The sequence below is a fragment of the Vulpes lagopus genome, chromosome X, assembly GCF_018345385.1.
Source record: "Vulpes lagopus strain Blue_001 chromosome X, ASM1834538v1, whole genome shotgun sequence".
NCBI lineage: Eukaryota > Metazoa > Chordata > Mammalia > Carnivora > Canidae > Vulpes > Vulpes lagopus.
In genome coordinates, this window is record NC_054848.1 from 26,693,767 (window position 1) to 26,714,780 (window position 21,014).

Consider the following 21,014-nt stretch of genomic DNA (forward strand, 5'->3'; position numbering starts at 1 on the left):
TAACAACTTTTTCAACAAATAAGATGAGAGTGGAGGTGGGTATTACAATAGAGTCAACAGGGGTGATGAAAATGAACTGAAGTGGGTAAACAAAATGTTCTTCTGGCTACATGCCTAGCTACCCCGACAGCATGGAGCCTCTGAGGGCTTAAATTGCTGAGTAGAAAAATGGGAACAGTAGTTTTGAGCACTCTTCTACTTCTTTTCAAAGTAAGTTTCAGTTAATAAAATTCACTTCCTCTAAACCACCACCACCAATGCTTCAGAGTTTCAAACTCAGTGTTGTTGAGAAGCCACAGAGAAAGCTGATTTATTTGAAGTGTTGGCATGCACAAGCTCTTTTAGAAGGGAATACTGAGTGCATATATGTTTTGTTGTTATTGGGATCAAAATGAGCGTCTAACCAATCAATGTGTGGGAAATAAACTTGGTCTTAGGACCAAGGACAGGTAAGAGGAGAAGAGAAGTGAAAGGAAAAATGCAAATAGGCTTCAGTGAGGGTCAGGTGATATTTAAGCTGTTCTACTTTTATTGATTTTATTTTTTTGTTATTGAATCATGCTGTGTACATTCTTCATCCATACTCAGGATACTACTAAGGCTCCTGTGTGGCAGATAAGGCTAAGAATGAATCTCTTCTGTCTGCTCTAAAGCCTATAGATTTGGCCACTTAATCAATCTATTAACTAATTTTGTTCCTTTGGGACATTCTCCTAAACTTTTTTGTCATTTTTGGGGAAGATTTTTAAAAATGTAGTTCCTATATTTTTGAATAAAAGTACTATTCTTTTAAATCTTTTTTAAAGATTTTATTTATTTATTTCAGAGAGAGAGAGAGACAGAGAGCTCAAGCATGAGCAGGGGGAGGGGCAGAGGCAGAGGAAGAAGCAGGCTCCCTACTGAGCAGGGAGCCTGATGTAGGGTTCTGATCCCAAGATCCAGGGATCATGACCTGAGCCACCTCCAAAAGTACTACTCTTAATGCTAAACAAATACAAGGTAATACATTTTAAACATTATTTTAATTTCCAAGTAGCTGGCAGTGTTAACCATTGATTTACTTGCAAGACATGGGGTCATAGAATGTTAGAGTGGAAGAGATTTTTGAAGTTATAGAGTCAAATATGTAATCTTCCCTTGCTTCACCTACTCCTTTAATGAAGAGCTATTCAGTTCAACATTAGACAGTAGGCTTCATAAGGGCAAAGACCAACTTCTGTTTCGTTCATAACTACATGTATAGCACATTGTACAGTGGAGTGAAGGAACAAAGGAGCAGAATTAGATTCCTTTATACATTGCCGACCCTATGCTAGGAGCTGGGAATTCAGACATACACAGCATGACTCTTGCTTTTAGGAACCTGTAGCTTTAAGTGACCAGCTACAGTATATGGGAAATTCAAGTGTGACAGCTGAAGCATGTATGGTGATCGATGCAAGTATTGAACCAAGGGCCATTGCTTCTGCTCTGTGGGACCTGGGGGTGGGAGACACTCAGGACAAACTACAGAGACAGGAGCCGTGTGAGGCAGGCTTTGGAGGCTGAGGCATATAAGTGGGGGTAATCCAGGCCAAGGGAAGAGCATTTGCAAAGGCAGAGAGTTACCGGATGACTTGGCATATTTGGGTAAAGGAGTAGTGCAGTGAGAATGTTCAGAATGGCCTGAAGGATAGGAGTGACAATTAGGAATCTGAACCAGGGCTAGGAAGTAAAGGGTCACCTGCCCTCTTCATTCATTGACTTTATTCTCAGGCAGGCAGTTTCCCTCAAGGATTTTAGGTTGGAGTTGGAAGAGGACAGAAAATGTAGAAAAACAGTAAAGAAACTGTTAATTCACTCACTCCTTAACCAGATATTTGAGATTTTATTTCTTTATTCATGAAAGACACACACACACACACACACACACACACAGACACAGGCAGCGGGAGAATCAGGCTCCCTGTGGGAAGCCTGATGTGGTACTCGATCCCCAGACCTCAGGATCATGACCTGAGCCGAAGGCAGACGCTCAACCACTGAGCCGCCCAGGTGCCCTGTAACCAAGTATTTAAAATGCGGTGCTTATCACTTGTTGTGATGAGCACTGAGGGTTGTAGGGAAGTCTTGAGTCACTGTATTGTACCCCTGACACTAACATTGCACTGTATGTTAAGTAACTGGAATTTAAGTAAAAACTTAAAAAAAAATCAAATCGTGTTTATGGTACACCAGAACAGGGATTAAAGATGAGCCTGGCATGGGGTTTAAAGAAGTATAATACAACAATTTGAGTACCACAAGTAGGGGGGTAGAATAGGATTTTGGTTGAAAAGAGAAGGGAAAATAGAAAAGAGATATTATGAGGTAAAATGCATGGCCAAGTGCAATCAGTAAAGATGTAGAAGGACTTAAGGAAGGAACTCAGGTTTCAAGCCTAAGCAACTTGAAATTGGAACAACAGAAGAAAGGGCAGGTAAAAGGAGACAATAGCAGGGGAATGGACAAACATGAGAATGAATGACCTCGGTTTCAAAAGGGCTGCATTTTGATTCTAATGACAAATGGGTGAGGAGATCAGAAGAGAGATCCAGACCAGAAATTGAGGTTTGTCACCATCCATGCCACTTCAAATTGGGAGCATTTACACCATAAAATGGGAATTGAGTGAAGGTTAAAAACTTAGGTGCACCAACATCTGAAGGGTGGGGAGAGTTTCAGAATTGAGGAAAATAAAGGAAAATAATGAAAGAAGAAGAATGTGGATGAGACAATGCCACAGAGCAAGGGAGTAGAGATCTTCCAGAACACGGCTGCCAGCACACACACTGAGTACAGGTGAGAATTTCTCTTTGGCATTTGAAACTGGGAGGTCTTTTGTTGGTTTTGACACTAGATGAGCAAACAAAATATGTTTCCAGTTGTTGGTTTTCAAAATGACACTCTTAAATATGTATATTTTTTTCTTTATAAATATATTTATCATCTTTGTGCTACAAGGGAATTTAACTTTGGATTTGTGGACAGTATTCCAAATATATAATGATATTTCCTAATATCTGCAGTGGACTAATACAACTCAAAATTGTATTATATACATTGCCTTCTAAGGGAAGGGCAGCAGTAACAGCCTCAATTCACAGTACCATAACTCACCCAAGTCACATAATTTAGTTAGCACAAAGGCCAAAGCCTGGACTCCTGGCTCTTGAATAAGTGTATTTTTCCCTACTCTGATACTAAGTTTTGCAAAGAACACACACACACACACACACACACACACACACACACACACACACAAACCACCCCGATCATTTTAGTACAAATGCTTAAATTCATTTCCTAATAGCAAAATCAGAACGATTGTTTCACCCCATAACTTTTTAATATTTCATTCCACATTACTAAAGATAGAGATGATTAGATCACTATGTCCTCTTAGAGAAAATACCACATGCAAATTGATTTTGAATTTGCAAAAGACAGACGGACAGATTCCTAAAGCTTAAGGGCACTATTTTAACTTGGTGAGAAGGAAATGCTGCACTCAAGTTCAGATGAGAATCTCTTTTGCAACTCTCAAAGGGCCCCGAAGCAAAGCAATAGATGGTACCTTGACTTTTTCGAGGTGATCTTGGAGAGAGTCAATGAGGAGGTCACCCACAGGCTGCCAGGATCCCTTGATCACCTCTGCCTGACGTAGTTTGAGATCCAGCTCATCTGTTGCTTCCTGAAGCTCCTGGAGTCTTTCGAGGGCCTCGTCTATTTTTCTCTGCCAGTCTGCAGAGTGCACGTTCAGTTTTTCCCACTGAGTGTTGACCTCCTCAGCTTGCTTTCGTAGGAGCCGTGTGACATTCTGGGCTCTCTCTTCAGGAGGCAGCTCTAAATTGGTAATATGACAAGGTTTTAGGCCACAATCATTTTTTTTAAACATCGCTGAAAAGGTCATACTGGAAGAAAGAGAGTACAGTCTAACAAGAGGCCGACCTGCCAATTAATGGTTCTTTTATACTTTGGCATAAATTCTGATAGTGTCCAGCATGTCTCAAATCTGTCCTCCCGAGAGTATCTGTTCTACCTTATATCGTTCAGATAACCCAAGATTCATTTAAGGTACTGAGTAGAAAAATGCACACCGCAAGCTCTAATGTACTTCTGTCAGGCTCTTAAATTGAAAATTAGCTTGTAGTCTTTGTAACAATAGCATTCCTTCTCACCAATAATCTCATTTGTTGATTATTTTCTAAATGTTTCAATAACTGATCACTCATTCGTCTCTTTTACTGTTTATTTATGAATGTGCAAACAGATTTATACACGGTGGCTTATAATTCCTTTTTTTCCCCAACATCTATGCTTAATTTGAATCAATTCTATTTAACTTAGAAAATATGAGAGCCATCCAGACCCTGGCAGCAAGAATGGATGGGTTGCTCTGTCACCACTGATCCTTCTATCAATATGCTATTACAGTTCCACATTCAATTACCTCTGGGCTCCTGGTAGAGTTTCTCTAGTCCTTCTAAAGGCTGCTCTGTCAGAAATATTCGTACAGTCTCAAGAGTACTCATGATTACAGGTTCTTTCGTTTTCAATTCCCTCTTGAAGGCCTGTGAAATGAGATGAAAAGAAATGCTTATTTGGCTTGTGGCATTCTTCTCAAAATTAATCCTGGGTGTTCAAAACTTGGTTATGAAATTCCCAGGTCAATTTCTATCTCCTTTATTTCTAAACCGATAGTCACAAAATGATAAAGAAGGCTATATGGATCTTTCTGTTAATCAGGAAAGCATTGTGTGTAAAGCTAGTCTGGAGAGCATGGGGGAACTTCCAAGATATGTTAATGCCTTTCATTAAGATAAGAGTGATTCATTTGTACAACTTGACTGCCAAACTTGAAATCTGAAGCCAAAGTTGCAAGATACATATTGCAGAAACCCTAGCAGGGCTAACGACTGCTTCTAAGCACCCAAAAGAATGGTTCTCCAGAACATAGTAGTGAGCTTGAAGGGCCATTTGGAAGAATGCAGGTTGTACTGAAATATACAACCAATCCAATTCATAACCACCCGCTAATTCTGTCAAAATATCTGACAACAAATAAAATGAAATATTAACAGTAACTATGTAAAAACTCAGTACTTCTGAAAAATATCCAATACATTATTCAATGTGATTTCTTTGAGAATGGTAGAAAGTTTTGGAGGTATACTGGACTAAGAATTGTGGGGATAGGTTCCTATAGAAGAGTAGGCCTAGAATTGGGCTCTTGGGGTCATCTAGGCTAGTTATCAGTTTTAATCTCTAAACTGTAATCTTCACTGACACAGGGGATTAAAAGGAAAGCAAAACCTGAAGGTTTCTGCCTTCAGGAAACTTCTGGATGAAAAGAAGGGAGAAAACTAACACACTAGAAACAGTGAAAACAATAAGCTTCATACATAATTGAGTGCTAGGGCTCGTGAGACATCATGTGAGGCTAGAATAAATGGACAGATACTTGGAAATCACCAAAGATACTTATTGACCAGATTATGCTGTCTCAGAAGTGAAGATGTTAATGGAAGTGGTAAATACCACAGAAACGTTAATCAATCAGTGTAAGAAAAATAGTAATAATAATATTAATTACCCTGAGCTAGGGCTTAATTATTCATGTTGTTTTTCAATTCTTCCGTATTTTTAGCAATGTTACCTACTGAATTTAAGCCTCGAGGGAAAATTTAGCTGTATCTCCTTTGAACTTTGGATATATCATGTTGCAGGAATGCTCTAGAACTGTATTAGATGACACAGTTATAGATAAAATCCTCATCATTCAGAAAAATCCTGAGTTTGATACTTTGCAAAATGATTCATCTTCCATAGTTGGTTACAATTGACTAAAGAGAGGCCAAGTGTTTGAAATGAAATAATAAAATTCTGTAAGTGAAAGTTAGTAGTTTCTGTACACTGAGATATTTTTGTGTCTTTGAAATAATACAGAGTAGGTATTATAATACAGAGTAGGTGAGCTATTTACTATGCTTACATGTAGGGCTGATTCTTCTTCTAATATTTTATTTGAAATCTCTCTGTGTGTGTGTGTGTGTGTGTGTGTGCATGTGTATGTGTATACAGCTCTTGCTCATATATCTGATTTTCCCAACTTCAAGAAAATTATTGTTTTTTTTCTAGTCTCTCCATTTGGACTTGATAGGAGGCAACTGACTCAGATACTACTAATTATAAAAATAATAATTGCTCCCTTTATTGAACTACTACGTGTCAGTGGTTGTTATCAGAAACTAGAAACATAAAATTGAATGCAAAACAACTCTTCCTGTTTAGAAACCTGTATATAGTAGAAGAGTCAAACACATAAATAATTTAGTTTTTTAAAGATTTATTTCTTTCTAAGAGAGAGAGAGAGGGAGAGAGAGAGAGAGCATGAACAGGAGGGGAAGAGGGAGAGGGAGAGAGAATCTCAAGCAGACATCACACTGAGTGTAGAGCCCAATGCAGGGCTCAATCTCAGGACCCTGAGATTACAACCTGAGCTGAAATCAAGAGTTGGACACTTAATCGACTATGCCACCCAGATGCCCTCAATTTCAGTTCAGTGTGGGAAATGCTATAGGTTTGCACAATATGGGAAAAGAAATTGGGATCGGCTTCCCAGAGAAGATACTATTCATAAAGAACTCTAAAACATGAAAACAAGTTAGCCTGGGAAGTGCAGGATAGGGGAAGAGGGAGAAAAATGATGAAAATACAGATGTGAAGACATAGGACATAACACAGTCTGGCATGTACAGTTATCTCAAGTAGGCCAGTTCTCTAGAACATCAAGTAGAAGGAGAGGACAGATCCAGAGATAAATAAGACAGTGTCATTATCTTAAACTATATTTGACCTTTAACTCAGAAGTTGAAGCTCAATCTATGAGTTCCTGAGAAGCCTAGGTATTCTCTTGCAGACAATCAGGAGCCTTTGAGAGAATTTAAGCAGGGGAATGGCATGGGCATGTGTGGGTTTCAAATAAATGACCCCAATGTAAATACAGAGTAAGTACTTGAGAAGGGCAGAAATGGAATTAGAGAGATCAGTTAGGAGGCAATTGTAAGAATTTGGTGAAAGATTATGAGGATCTGACCCGGGGCAGTGGTACAAAAATGAATGAATGAATGAATAAAAGGATGGAGTAGGGAAATATTTAGAGTGTTAGAGGTTTGGGGATTTGGTGACTGAACAGATGCCAGAGAGAAGAGATGGGAAGGACTAAGGAAGACTTCTAGTTTCTAGGTTGGAGAGATGAGTGAATGCTGGGTGCAATTAACCTACATGTGAGAAAATAAACTCTCCTGGATTTCTCAGCATGCCTACAAAAAGCTCCGGCTCCTGAGAACCTTCCCATATCATGGGAACTAAATCTGCAGTCATGTGTCTAGTTAATTTCACTCACCCAAGAGGACCAAATGGTTAGAGCCCAGAGTAAGTTCCCAGGTTAAGCTCCAAACTGTCAGCAAGACTGGAATGACTATCTCTTTGGGTCTTTACAGCTTGGGGGGGAAAAAGCCCAGACCTTGGTGATATTTTCAGTTTGTAAAATCTGAGACATGTGGGGCTATCTGGCTTCTAGAAAAGTTGGAGTTAGGAATCAGTCCCTTTATGTTTCCAAGGAGACCCTTTCATGAGGAGAAGGGGACACTTTCTGGGGGAAAAGGCCTTGTCCCCCTATAAGAAGAGAAAAATCATTTTTCCCATTTTGCCTAGAGAGTATGCAGCCAGTTATGTAGGAACATTTTCTATCAGCTCTTATGTCTCCCTAGGGGTAAGACTTGGGGCAAAGGCCAGGATGGGGTAGTGGTGATGATATTTCCTGTTAGGTGATTGAAAGAAATCTGTCTCTGATTCAGAATACCTCATGTGCACATTCAGGGTAAAATTAATGAAGATGAATATTAAAAACCCAATACTAGGGATCCCTGGGTGGCTTAGCAGTTTAGCGCCTGCCTTTGGCCTAGGGCGTGATCCTGGAGACCCGGGATTGAGTCCCACATCAGGCTCCCTGCATGGAGCCTGCTTCTCCCTCTGTGTCTCTCCTTCTTTCTCTCTGTATCTCTCATGAATAAATAAATAAAAATCTTTAAAAAACCCTCAATACTAATATTAAGGGGGAATCTGTTTTGAGAACAGACTAAGAAGATGCAATACAGCTTGGAGAGGTACCTTTCCTTCCAGAAGGAAATAAATATCAAAGTCTAATATTTAGGGAGACAAAAGGAGATTTAGGAGTCATTTTCTCAGTTAATATCCACTGAGTGCCTATGATTATACAAAGAGACAAGGATTACAATTATAGAAGTAGATGAGATTGCTCAGGCAGCAGCAGAGTGGGCTAAAGAGAAAATTCTGGAGAATATACAAAATTTATGGACACACAGAAGAACTGAATCCCATGAGAGGCCAAGAGAGAATGGAATGGACAGGTGGAAAGCTTGGGGGAAATGAGAAGTGTAGAACTATGGAAGAGAGAGGAAGAGGGCAGCACTGGTGGCGCAGCGGTTTGGCGCTGCCTGCAGCCTGGGGTGTGATCCTGGAGACCCGGGATTGAGTCCCACATCGGGCTCCCTGCATGGAGCCTGCTTCTCCCTCTCCCTCTGCCTGTGTCTCTGCCTCTCTCTCTCCCTGTGTCTATGAATAAATAAATAAAATCTTAAAAAAATAAAATAAAACCTTTAAAAAAGAGAGAGAGAGAGGAAGAAACTGACTGAGAATGTCCAACCATGACACACAGAAGTAAAGCAAAGACTCAGAAATGTTCATTGGACGTGGTGAGAGCCATTTCAGTGGAGGGGAGTAGCCTCAGAAGTAGGTTCAGTTGAGGAGTGAGTGGGAGAAGAAGGAATATGTATTTTAGATGAATACTGTGCAACATATATATTTTTTTCTGACAGGGAGAAAAGGAAGATAGGAAGGAGGGCAGAGTGGATTTCAATGTAAAGGGAAGTTATGTTCTTTTTAGGACAGGAAGGGTTTGCACACAGGGTGAAAGGTGGAAGCTAGCTAGCAGTGGGGAAACTGAGTGTCCTGGTTTGTTGGAGACTGGGTAGTGCTTCATGAAGTGGGACTTTGAACGCAAAAACCAGGACAGTCTCATGCAAACCAGGACAGTTGGTTACCATAGCAGAGAGGAATCTATTAAAGACCTAGTCTGGGGGAAAGTGGAGATAATTGTTGGAGTAAGGTCTGTAAAACAAGGAAATGGATCTTAAAGGTCCTATCAAATTGACAAAGTCCAAGACACTGTTTGATGATGCAGCTCCATTGTTAGAAGTGAACACCCATTGTGAGAGACCACTTGTTTGCCCCTCGAGTTATTGCCAAAGGCTTAGCACCACCACAGCTGCACAGTTCATTTCTTAAATATGAGTCACTGAGGATTAAAACGAATCTAGAGAAAAGACAAAGGAAGTTCTGTCGTTACAAAGACATAAGCACCATTATTTTCACATCGTTGTCTGAAATTAAGAAAAGAATGTGGATGGAAGAGAAGGTTATGTGCTCTATCTTCAGCATTTGGGAAGATTTAGACAAAATATAAGAAAGGTTAAAAACCCCAGGAGGAAGGGAGAAATAGTTGGTTCAAGACAATCAGAAGACAAAGAAAATGGTAACGTTTCTCACTATGTGGCAAACACCATAAATAGGAATATGTCATTTTAAGCATGGTTAGAATGAAAACTCTTCTTCCATTTGTTCGTTTAACAAATTTTGAGCACCTTACTATACAAGACACTGTTCTAGGCAAAAAGCATCAGTGGTCCTTATAGCATGGAGTTTAAAAGAGATGGGCTTTTTAAAAGAGATTTTATCTGTGTATTTATTTATTTATTTATTTTAGAGATAGGGGGTTGGAGAGCAAGTGGGAGAAAGAGCAGAGGGAGAGGGACAAGCAGATTCACACGAATGCAGAAACCAATGCAGGGCTCAATCCTGTGACCTTGAGATCATGACCTGAGCTGAAATCAAGAGTTGGACGCTTAATGGACTGAGCCCCCAGGCACCCCTAAAAGAGACAGGTTTATGTAGTAAATGTAAAAAAACAAAGACAACAACAAGAAAAACCAGTGAAGATTCTGCTTTAAAATAACAGAAAATCCATTTTCACCATCTAATTGATTTATCATAAACTACATGTTATAAGAGTTCACTGTATTTTAAGAAGGAAAAAGGGGACATTTTAAAACAAAACTGAGAACATTCAATGTCAAGAGCCTTAACTCTTTGATAACTGTCTTGTCTCTCAAAGAAAGTCTATTTGAGTGATGTTTGGGAATATATGTAGTCCTATACTATACTGATTTTGTCTCAGAGGTTATGCTTAATATTTTAAATTCGACAAGTTGGTTCGTTTATGTGCTTATGTGAAAAAGGTATCAGATACAGAGACCTTCCTCCATACATGTAAAGAAAAATCTTTGTGTGAGTTAGATGTCAATATTCACATGTTAAGATATTTACTTCCTGAATCTTTTGAACAGATAAAATTATTTTCTTTAAAATTCATCCACTTCTCCACAGCTTCCTCTTCACCTTTCCAAGATAGCCAGGCCCAAGGGCCTAACATAGTGTTGTGGAAGAATCAGAAGCAACTACTAAAGACTTAGAGCACCTCTGTGAAAAGAACGTTAACTTTCTGTCTTACAAATGAGAAAATAATTAGGCACACTAGTTTGACATCTTTCCTTCGGCTTCTTAAGTTTCACAGAATAATTTATATGAAGCATGCACTACACAATTGTACTAGTGGGACATCCTCAGGTAAGTCCATTTATTTTATTTTATTTTTTAAAAGATTAGAGAGACACACAGAGAGAGGAAGAGACACAGGCAGAAGGAGAAGCAGGCTCCCTCTGGGGAGCCTGATGCAGAACTCGACACCAGAACCCCAGGATCATGACCTGAGCTAAAGGCAGATGCCCAACCCCTGAGCCACCCGGGTGCCCTAAATCCATTTATTTTAAGGTGAAATTATCTGATAGATGGTATTTCTTCATTATTTTAAAAGTTTATCTATCTAAGCAGTCTCTACACCTGACGTGGGGCTCGAACTTGCAGCCCTGAGATCAAGAGCTGCATGCTCTACTGACTGAGCCAGCCAGATGCCCTTGATAGATAATATCTATATATCAAAAATACTAACCAGCTGGGTGACTGGCTGCTGGCAAATTAATTAGCTAATAGAAAAATATTAACTTTGAACCTGTTATGCGTGAGATAGGGAAGATGTAGGAACTGGATCTTTGTCCTTAAGGAGTCCCTGGTTTGGTTGAATAGGTGCGTTCGCGGGGATACTTTTATACTATGAATGTTTTCCAATGTAGGTATAGATGATATAGGTATGAGGTACAGATGATAAGTTAGGATTTACTTAAGGCCATCAGTTCATGAGTCATTTAGAATCCAAATCTTGAAATTCTTAAAGCGAGGCTGAAGATGAATAATGGCAAAAAATGAAAAGTTCTCTGGGTTATAATAGTTTGGAAGACACATAAGTGGGAAATCCTAATGGCCATGAAGCAAGTCAGAAATTTTAAAAACTTGAAGGTAACAGAGAAGAACTGAGTCAATTATTATTTGTTTTTATTCCCTGCCCTGCCTACATATAGGAGAAAAACAAATAGGGTGAATATTACCTCAAATACCTATTAATACCATAAAGAGAAGTAGCTTAGAATCATGTGTAGAGGGGCTGCAGGGTGAGATATTGATATCCTTGATGTGCTTCAGAGAAGAGATGGGCAGGATGAGAGCTCTGGGCACAGGGACTGACATTTTTTTTAAAGATTCATTTATTTGAGGTGAGGAGGGGCAGAGAGAGAGAGAGAGGGAGAGAATCCTGACTGAGCCACTCAGGCGCCCCGAGGACTGACATTTTTGAGAGAAAAGCTATCCTGCTTTCACCTAGAGATCCTGGTCCTATCGCTATGGATATAAGTAGAAGCCTTTGCTTTTCAAAACATAGGTCTCTTTCAATCATGTGCAGTTTCCATGGAGCTGAATTTTATCTATATTCCCACTGAGGTGGCAAGTCTGTATTTGTGTTGTTCAACCTAAAATCTCACAGAATGGCTATATGTTGTTCATGTGTGTCAGCAGAGCTTGACGGAATCACCCCGTGAGGCTGGTGGAAGTGGTTAAGAGAGGGCTGTGGCCGCTGACTTGAAGTTCAAGCTCAGGCTGGGGCCAAAGCTTGGCTGGACGATCCAGAACTGGTCATGAGATCTCCCTGAGCCCTTTTGCCCCCATTTGTTAAAATGTGGAGGTTTGCTAATCACCTTATCAAAGTTTTAAGATACAGTTTGAATATGCTTTTTTTTTTTTTTTTAAGATTTATTTATTTATGGGCACCCGGTGGCTCAGTCAGTTAAGTGTCTGGGTTAGCTCAGGTCATGATTCCAGGGTACTGGGATTGAACCCTGCATGGGGCTCCCTGCTCAGTGGGAACTCTGCTTCTCCCTCTACCCCTTCCCCCTGCTTGTGATCTCTCTTTCATGCTCTCTCTCTCTCTCTCAAATAAACAAAACCTTTAAAAAATGATTTATTTATGTGAGAGAGGGGAGGGGCAGAGGGAGAATCTTAAGCAGACTCCTCACTGGATGCCCAGCCCCTCATGGGGCTCGATTTCACAACCTTGAGATCGCAACCCTGAGATCACAACCTGAGCCAAAACCAAGAGATGGATGCTTAATCGACTGTGCCACCCAGGCGCCCCAGTTTGAATATTCTATAATTAACATGTTTAGGTAATTTTGGTCATTAATTGGACATAGGCCTGTTACATGGTAGTGGTTTGTGATTGGCTCTTCTAGGCACCATTACTAATGATAAAAATTCTAGCCACAGCTTGGCACATAGTGGATAATAAATATTGTTGAATATATAAGAGAACACCCACTTAGAAAACCAGAATGTGTTATATGGAGGCCAGTTTGATTTAGATGCAGAACATGCTTGAGGGTGAAAGCCTGGGCTCATGAATTATTAGAGGAAAAAATTAAATGCTGTCGATGGGGAAAAATTGAGAGCTCTTCTTCTGGGCCTATTTTTATGTGCCAGATCCAAAGCTGAGTGTAACCTTTGAGTTACTTGAGTGGATTTTCCTCAAGAGGAGGCCTTATTAGCTCTGCCTTCTTAATCCTAGTGATTTCTTTCCTGGAGGAGATGTTCATGTGCACACATTCAGAAGTTCTATAGTTTGAACTGCTTTTAGGCTTTTCCTCTGGTCTGAAGCATTAGCTAAGGGATAAGAGGACAACAGAGACCGTAAAATTGAAGGGAATCCCAATGGTGCCATCCACTCAACAAATGGTTCCCGAGTGGGCACATGACAAGGATGTTAACATAGTCATATCTACAAATTGATCAGTGTTTTAGCTTTGTCATCCTATATTATCATGCTAGTTTCCATATTATTTCTACTTTTTCTACCTGCCTCGTATATTGTTTTTACTTCTCATAAGAAAGTTGAATACAGGGATCCCTGGGTGGCGCAGCGGTTTAGCGCCTGCCTTTAGCCCAGGGCGCGATCCTGAAGACCCGGGATCGAGTCCCACGTCGGGCTCCCGGTGCATGGAGCCTGCTTCTCCCTCTGCCTGTGTCTCTGCCTCTCTCTCTCTCTCTCTCTGTGTGTGTGTGTGACTATCATAAATAAATAAAATTAAAAAAAAAAGAAAGTTGAATACATTCTGTCACTATAATGACGTTCCTCACTTAAAGAGCCACTATATTTACTGAGTCTCAAACACATCACTAATACTTTATTTGCTGAATGCTGATTTAGGGACCATCAATGCCCAGTGAGCTTGAACATTGGAAAAGGGCAAGATCCCAAAACATGGTTAACTGGAGTCGCAGGAATTTGTCTCTAAGAGTCCAAGGCAAATTCACAGGGATTCATGGAAGAAGGAAATTCGAAAGAACAACAACAACAAAACAAAAAGACAAAGGATTCTTTTAATATTCATTTGAAATAGCTGGAATTAGAGAAGATATGCAAATGTGGAGCATATGGGATATAAAGAAAAGATCAAGTCATCTTGATTTTTTTTATTGTGGTAACAGCACGTAATGTGAGCTCCACCTTCTTGAGAGTTTTCAGTGTACAATACAGTAGTGTTAACTCCAGGCCCTAGGCTGTACCGCGGGTCTCTAGAATTTACTCCTCCTGCACAACTGAAACTTTATATTGAACGGCAAGTTTCCGTTTCATCCTCTCTCTAGCCTCTCATAATCACTCTTCCACTGTACTTCTAAGAGTTTGACTACATTGTCATCTTTAAACAAGATAGAAAAAAAGTACCATTTTGTTTCCAGTCCACTTAAAGTGAAGACAAGGAATCACAGCATCAGATATATCTAGTTATTGTTTCAGATAGTCAACAACATGAACAACAGCAATTCATAAATGAGACCGAATCAATTTCAAGCAAAGTTGAAAAATAAATGGACATATTTCAAGCCTGAAATTATTTTTAAAAATCTAATTGTATTCAATGAAAGGAAAGTTTTTTGAGAGTTTAGGGGGGAAAATGAAGTTAACCAACTCCTTGTTGAGATTTATTTTTTGGAAGTCTTTTAAGCTAAAAGCTGTGTTGCTGAGATCAAGGACATGGGCTAGAACAGAGTCCAGCCTGCTTGCAGATCTGTGATACTATGGAGAAATAGTTTAGTGCCCATGCAGCATCTTGAACAGCTGTTTGACTCTCAATCCTAGGCCTGGGCTGCTTCCAACAACTACTGGGGAAGTCACTTCCTACTGACGATAATGTTGTTAAGTTTTGAGCTGACTTTGAGAAATCTCTGGTGAAAACTCAATCTGTTCCCATGGTCACTTAGAGAATTAGGTCTTAGGTCATTGAACCTAAACCCTAAATTTTGGAAATTCCTTCTGAAGCAACTGTACAGATGAATGGATTATTAGGAGACCTTGTGACAAATTAATTTATATCCATTCTCAAGAGGCTCAGCCAAAATCTGAGACTGTTGAGTGTGAGTGGTGAATAATTTCTGAATCATGCCATTTGTCTCTATCAATATAATCCAAAAACGGAACCCTTGTTTTGCTACACATACACACCCTCACCCATGATCATTTCAAAGTCTTTCTCATCTCCATAAATGGTATCATCATTTCCCCATTTGTTCAAATCAGAGACTTCAGAGTCATCCTGGACTCTTCACTTTCTCTTACATTCCACATCCCATCTATCTTAAGTTCTATCAGCTCTACTTTCAAAATATATCTTGGGTCAAATAATTTTTCACAATGTCTATCATTTCCACCCTAGGCCAAGTCATCATTGTCTCCTTCTTCTTTTTTTTTTGAGAGGCGACGGTATTGTCTCCTTCCTAAATGACTTTAGCACCCCCCTAACTTTCTCCCTGGTCTCAGTTTTGCTCCTCCTACTGTCAATTCTCCATAGAGCAACCAGAGACAACTTTAGGACACAGGAAACCAGATCACATCATCCCTGTTTATGGTTCCCCAGTGGTGTATCTTTATGCACAAAATAAAATCTATTCCAAACTGTAGCAGACAACATCAATTATTATCTGGCCTTTGCCACTTGCTACAATGTATCATTAGCCCATCTCGTTATTCCTTGAGCACAGCAAACCTGTTCTTACATCTTTTGCATTTGCTGCTCCTTCTGCCTAAAATACTCTTCACTCAAGGTCTTTGCTTGGCTCACTCACTCAGAACTTTGCTTGTATAAATATAACCTCCTCAGATAAGCCACTATCCCTCATTCTTTCTCTATTCCTGTTTTGTTTATTTTCTCTTTATAGTACTGACTTGATAGGAGTTTATGTGTTAATTTATTTGTTTACTTGATATTTCACTCAGTAAAATCTGAAGGTCCATGGGGGCAGAGTCTCGTTTTGTTCACTCCTGTATCTTCAGCCCTGGCATAGGGTAGGCCCTCAATAAATAATCACTGAGAGAATCACTATATTCTAGGAGTCTGAATTATGGTACAGTTTTTCCTAAAATAATTTTTTAGGGAATAGAAAGAACACAGAAAATGATCAGAGGGGTTCATTTGAAATTAAATGACTGTTGGGCACCTGGGTGGCTCAGTGGTTGAGTGTCTGCCTTCGGCTCAGGTTGTGATCCTGGGGTCCTGGGATCAAGTCTTGCATCGTGCTCCCCACAGGGGGCCTGCTTCTCCCTCTCCCTATATCTCTGCCTCTCTCTCTGTCTCTAATGAATAAAGAAATAAAATATTTAAAAAATGAAAATAAAAAAAGAAATTAAATGACTGTGTAAAAGGGTCCTGTAAAGGCAAAGTCCTATATGAATATTATTTTAAGAATATTTTTCAAGAGAGCAAAGTATTTTGATTAGAAATAGATTAGAAAGAGGACTTTGGTAGGGAAGTTAATTTGTAAATTATTCACATTTTATTTTATTATACTCATTAAAGGAAAATGGAAAATCCTAGATGGCTCCATTCTCAAGTTTTGATGATATAGCTAGTTTTCAGAAGACTCTCTCAAATGTCTAGAAATGTAGTTCTAAAAATAATTTAAAAATCTTTTCCATTCAGCAATCCTAAATATGACTGCATAATATGTGAAACTTACACAAAAGTAGTTTACTCCATTAGGGATGAAGGATAGATCAAAAAGATGTCTATTTCCAAAGTAACATTCAGATTTCTATTTTTTTCTCGACTTAGCCAAATATTTTGTTTTTAGGAAATTTGCACTTTTTATTTAAATTGTGAAGTTTATTAGTGAAAAGTTACTTTTGAGATGTTTTATTATCTTAGCATCTGTAAGCTCTGCAGTCATATTCTCCTCATCTCCACCTGATATTGTCAAATTTTATTTTCTGTTTTTTTTTTTCCTTTATCAGTCTTGCCATGAGTTTGTCGATTTTCTTAACCTTTTTAAAGAATAAACTTTTGGCTTTGTTGAGCAAAAAAAAAAATGTCTATTTGTCTATTTCCTCTAACAACACAGCGAAGCAGAGAGCGTGGAGTAGATATAAGTAACAGTGAATTTGCAGGTGAACCAAACTTGTTTAGAAACTCTAAGAGGCCAGGTCATTGAATGTTAGAATGAATTACCCTATCACAACCTCTTTTTGTTGTTTTTCAGAGGTGCTTAGGAACAATGCATTTTTTTTTAACACAGATCTGACTTGAATTTTAACGTTCACAAATGGCACCTAAAGACATATTCTATTTATGTGGAAAGAAAGCACCGGGAACTCATCAAGCTGACACACATATGTACCCAAAGGAAGCAGGCCAGCATTGATAACAGAATTAGCTTAAATAAATGTATAATCAACAATGTGATTCCAGGATAATTTTATTGAATTTCTGAACCTCTCTCTCACTTTGTGGTGACTTCTGAAGAAATCGAACATGCATAATATACGACCTGACAAATGAACAAGTAAACTACTTTATTCAAGCCTTTTCATTTGTCAGCAGCATCCATGCAATAATGGCTTTCTGTCCACTGTTTTAATAATGTATGTATTGATTACTTCCATCTAAATCTTAACCAGAAAATCTCAGGAAGCTTTGAAGGTGTCCTTAAGGGTCTCCAGGGAAGGAATTACAGAGATATTTAAACTGAAAGATGAAAGCCTAATGACAAACAATTTCATTAGTACAAATGCAAACAAAAAGTCATTACCTACAGTGTTCTTCTAATCAAGACCTAATCTCCATTTGGATTTGGGGTAGGATGAAGGGAGTTAAATAAGCTCATGGTTTATTGCAGTTCTCCTCAGAAATTTCCCACTATGATTTGCTCCTTTAAAACTCTCTCTAGGTTAATCACAGAAGTAGACAAGTAATAAATATCACTTTAGTGACTGCTCAAGTAAAACAAAGGAAGTCAGTTTTAAAAATATATCTGGACCAGAATAATACACACTAATTGAAAACGAGTCAGTCTAGTGAGGCAAGTAATGAGGAACCGTAAAAGCCAGGATAATGTATTCAAAAGATATAAAAATTGGTCAGTTTATATTTGCTAAGGCATATTTGAGCTTTAATTATTTATAACACTTCACTGCATATGGAGCATTATTTTATTAATTAGGCTTGAGAGCCATTCCAGTAGCAGTTGTTATGCTGCCCAGCTGGTTTGGGGAACACAGACCCACTCCCATGGGCATGAGAATTTCTTTGGGGAGTGAGCTTGCAGTCCCTAACTACCTGTGTGGCCTGTTTTGGAATTTTACCTATGAGAAAACCATATACCCCTCCATCAAAGTGATTGAGAATGACGATATATTTTTGCTTTAAGAGTGTAAGACCCACGATATTTTGCTATAAAATGTTATCATTAATCTGCAATGATACACAAGGAAAATATAAATTACCTTTTTTATAAACATCCTGGCTTAAAGAAAAGTGAAAAATACTTTCCTATAGTTTCAATTTGTGACATTCTAATGGGATTTGGATTATCATAAAAAGCAACAACCAGGGGTATTAATAATTTACAAGAGATAGTAAGCAGGGGATTTGAAAAAAAAAGTGACACATCAAATCCATGGAGGACAAGTTTATGATAACAAGTGACCCATCTTGATACTAAACATTCTATGTCAACAGTATTTGAATCAAGAAACCCATAAAGAGCAAGACAATTTATAATCTCAGAAAGGTGGCAATGTAAAACAAGTCTACAAATACAAAATCTGTCAAAGACTAGATCTTGACAGAATTTTGTGCTGATTATATTTCCTTTCTCTCTTCCCAAGTTCAGAAGATCAGATAAAGAGACCCGGTTTCAAGGATTTTCCTTTGTTCTTTTTGCCAATAGGCAGCAAGAACATTACTAACAAGACAAGCATTCCATTGCAACTATAAAAGGGCTACTGCATAAATGTGACAAAACTCTGAGGAACCAGGGTGCTAAAGTGTTCTCTCATCAACACTTTGGAGCGATGATGTTCTTCGAGGGAGGAAGAGTGTTTTGTGACAAGAATTTTTCTTAGGGATACAAAAAGAAGCTTGTGAAAACACTGGGTCAAACCACAAGTAAAAACTGGGCATCAAAGCAGCTCTACACAGTACGAATAGATGCTGAGTTGATGGATGCAAATAAACAAAAAATCCTGCAGTTAGGAAGGACCATCCCTTTTTCATCTTTCTTTCCCTTCCTTTGGTCTTAGTAAACCAGAGGAGAATGAGTAAGGTTAAGATTAGATCACTGATTGATTTTTTTTTTTGCCTTCCTCCTTCCCTTCTTCCCTTTCTTCCTTAGGTCCTTCCTTTCTTTTTTTTTTTTTTTAAGGATTTTATTTATTTATTCATGAGAGAAAAAACAGAGAGTGAGGCAAAGACATAGGCAGAGGGAGAAGCAGGTTCCCTGTGGGGAGCCTGATGTGGGACCCAGTCTCAATACCCAAGGATCACAATCTGAGCCAAAGGCTCAGAAAGAGACGGTCAACCACTGAGCCACCCAGGTGCCCCAATTCCTTTGTTTATCTATTTAGTGTCTACCTTGTACCAGGCACTTTACAAAGTGCTCAGTATAAAAATGACAATCCTCTCCCTTAAAGAAGGCTTCTTGGAGCACACGGTTTAGTGAAGGTGATTGATAAGAATCAATTACACATAGATGTGATGACGAAGAATGTTAAGTTGCAGAAGGAAAAGTAGACAGTATATGAGAGCATGTAGAGGAAGATCGGCTCAAATGTGGGCAATGGGGAAAAGCTTGCTTGATGTCTGAGCCAAGATATATAGGATAATTAGATGTTAACCAGGAAATTATGAAGGGGTGGGAGTAGGTAGAGGGGGCTTCAGACAGAAGACCAGTGTGTTCCAAGCACCACCTATGAAGAACACAGAGAACTCAGAAACCAAAAGAAGGCAGTGTATTAGTATCCAGAGGGCAAAAGGAAGAGGAGTAAGAAAAGAGAAGGTTGGGGCCCTTGCTGAGGATGTTGTCTTTCCTCCATGGCATTGAGAAGCCACTAAAGAGTACTAAGATAAGGACTGACATAATTCAATGTCTGTTTTTACATAAATCACTCTGGCTAAAACATAAAGACTGCACTGTAGGGTAGCAAGATTAGATCCAGAAAGGTTAGGAGAAATTGTCTTCTGTAACTATGGTGATGACTGCAATAGACAGAATCAAGAACTATTTTGGAGGCCAAATGACCCAGTGACATATTGGCCATGTCAAAGAAAGGCTTGGCCTGTCATCCTGAAAAAATGACTATACTGGTCTGCTCTGTTGTTGTTTGGACAGGAGAAAGTATTTAGTTAGATTTTCCAAGCTTTGGGGTTTTGCAGATTGTAGCCACAAAAAGGTAAAAAAGCAAAAGATCTTAGGGTCTTGGGAAAGAGCTACTAAAATGTTTTATGATTGAATCTAAGTTGGATTTGGAGGGAGGTGAAGATAGAGGAGTAATGGAATTAATATCTAGAACCCAAAGTTACCAATGGGCTGGAAGTCCTGATAAGTCAAAGAAGCGTAAGAGATGGGCATCTGAATAAGCACACTAGTTAAGCAGGGCTTAATTAATTTCAATCTGGGGCATGTTACCCACAACTCTGGCATCAACATCTCCCAAAAGCATGTTTCTAGTCATGAGATCCCTGCATAAAAGGACTGAGAATAAGTACTACCATTTTACTACTGTTAGCAAGTAACCATTCCAGTAACCAGGGGTACTGAGGGAGTATTTCTAACAAGATACTGGCTAGCAGGGACTGTGGCAATTATTTGGACCCAATTTCTCATCTTACAGCTGATGGACAAATTAGCAATCACAATCTAACTTTTGGAGGAATGTAACTGCAGTCTCTCCTGACTTCCAGTGCACTTGTCCAATGATTCATTTTTGGTTTCTAGAATTAGACTAAAATTACACCTTTTGTAGAAATTCTGTCTCATTTCTTTATATCATATAATGCATTCTATTTAAAATGCCCTTCTGTCTCAATGGGTGCTCTTCTACACATACGGCAGAGTGTTTTGACTATTTATTGAAAGTA

The 21,014-nt window shown here is 39.0% G+C and overlaps 1 protein-coding gene across 8 annotated transcripts in view; it reads right to left on the bottom strand.

Annotated features, from left to right (window-relative positions):
- The window catches only part of DMD (dystrophin), a 2,057,113-nt gene that overhangs the window by 335,449 nt on the left and 1,700,650 nt on the right, over positions 1–21,014 (bottom strand). For all 8 annotated transcript variants that reach the window (XM_041741334.1, XM_041741335.1, XM_041741332.1 and 5 more), the window contains 2 exons: positions 4,472–4,592; positions 3,596–3,864 (listed from right to left, as the gene is read on the bottom strand). In XM_041741334.1, coding sequence (XP_041597268.1) covers positions 3,596–3,864; positions 4,472–4,592 — 390 coding nt within the window. The remainder of the gene's footprint in view (positions 1–3,595; positions 3,865–4,471; positions 4,593–21,014) is intronic.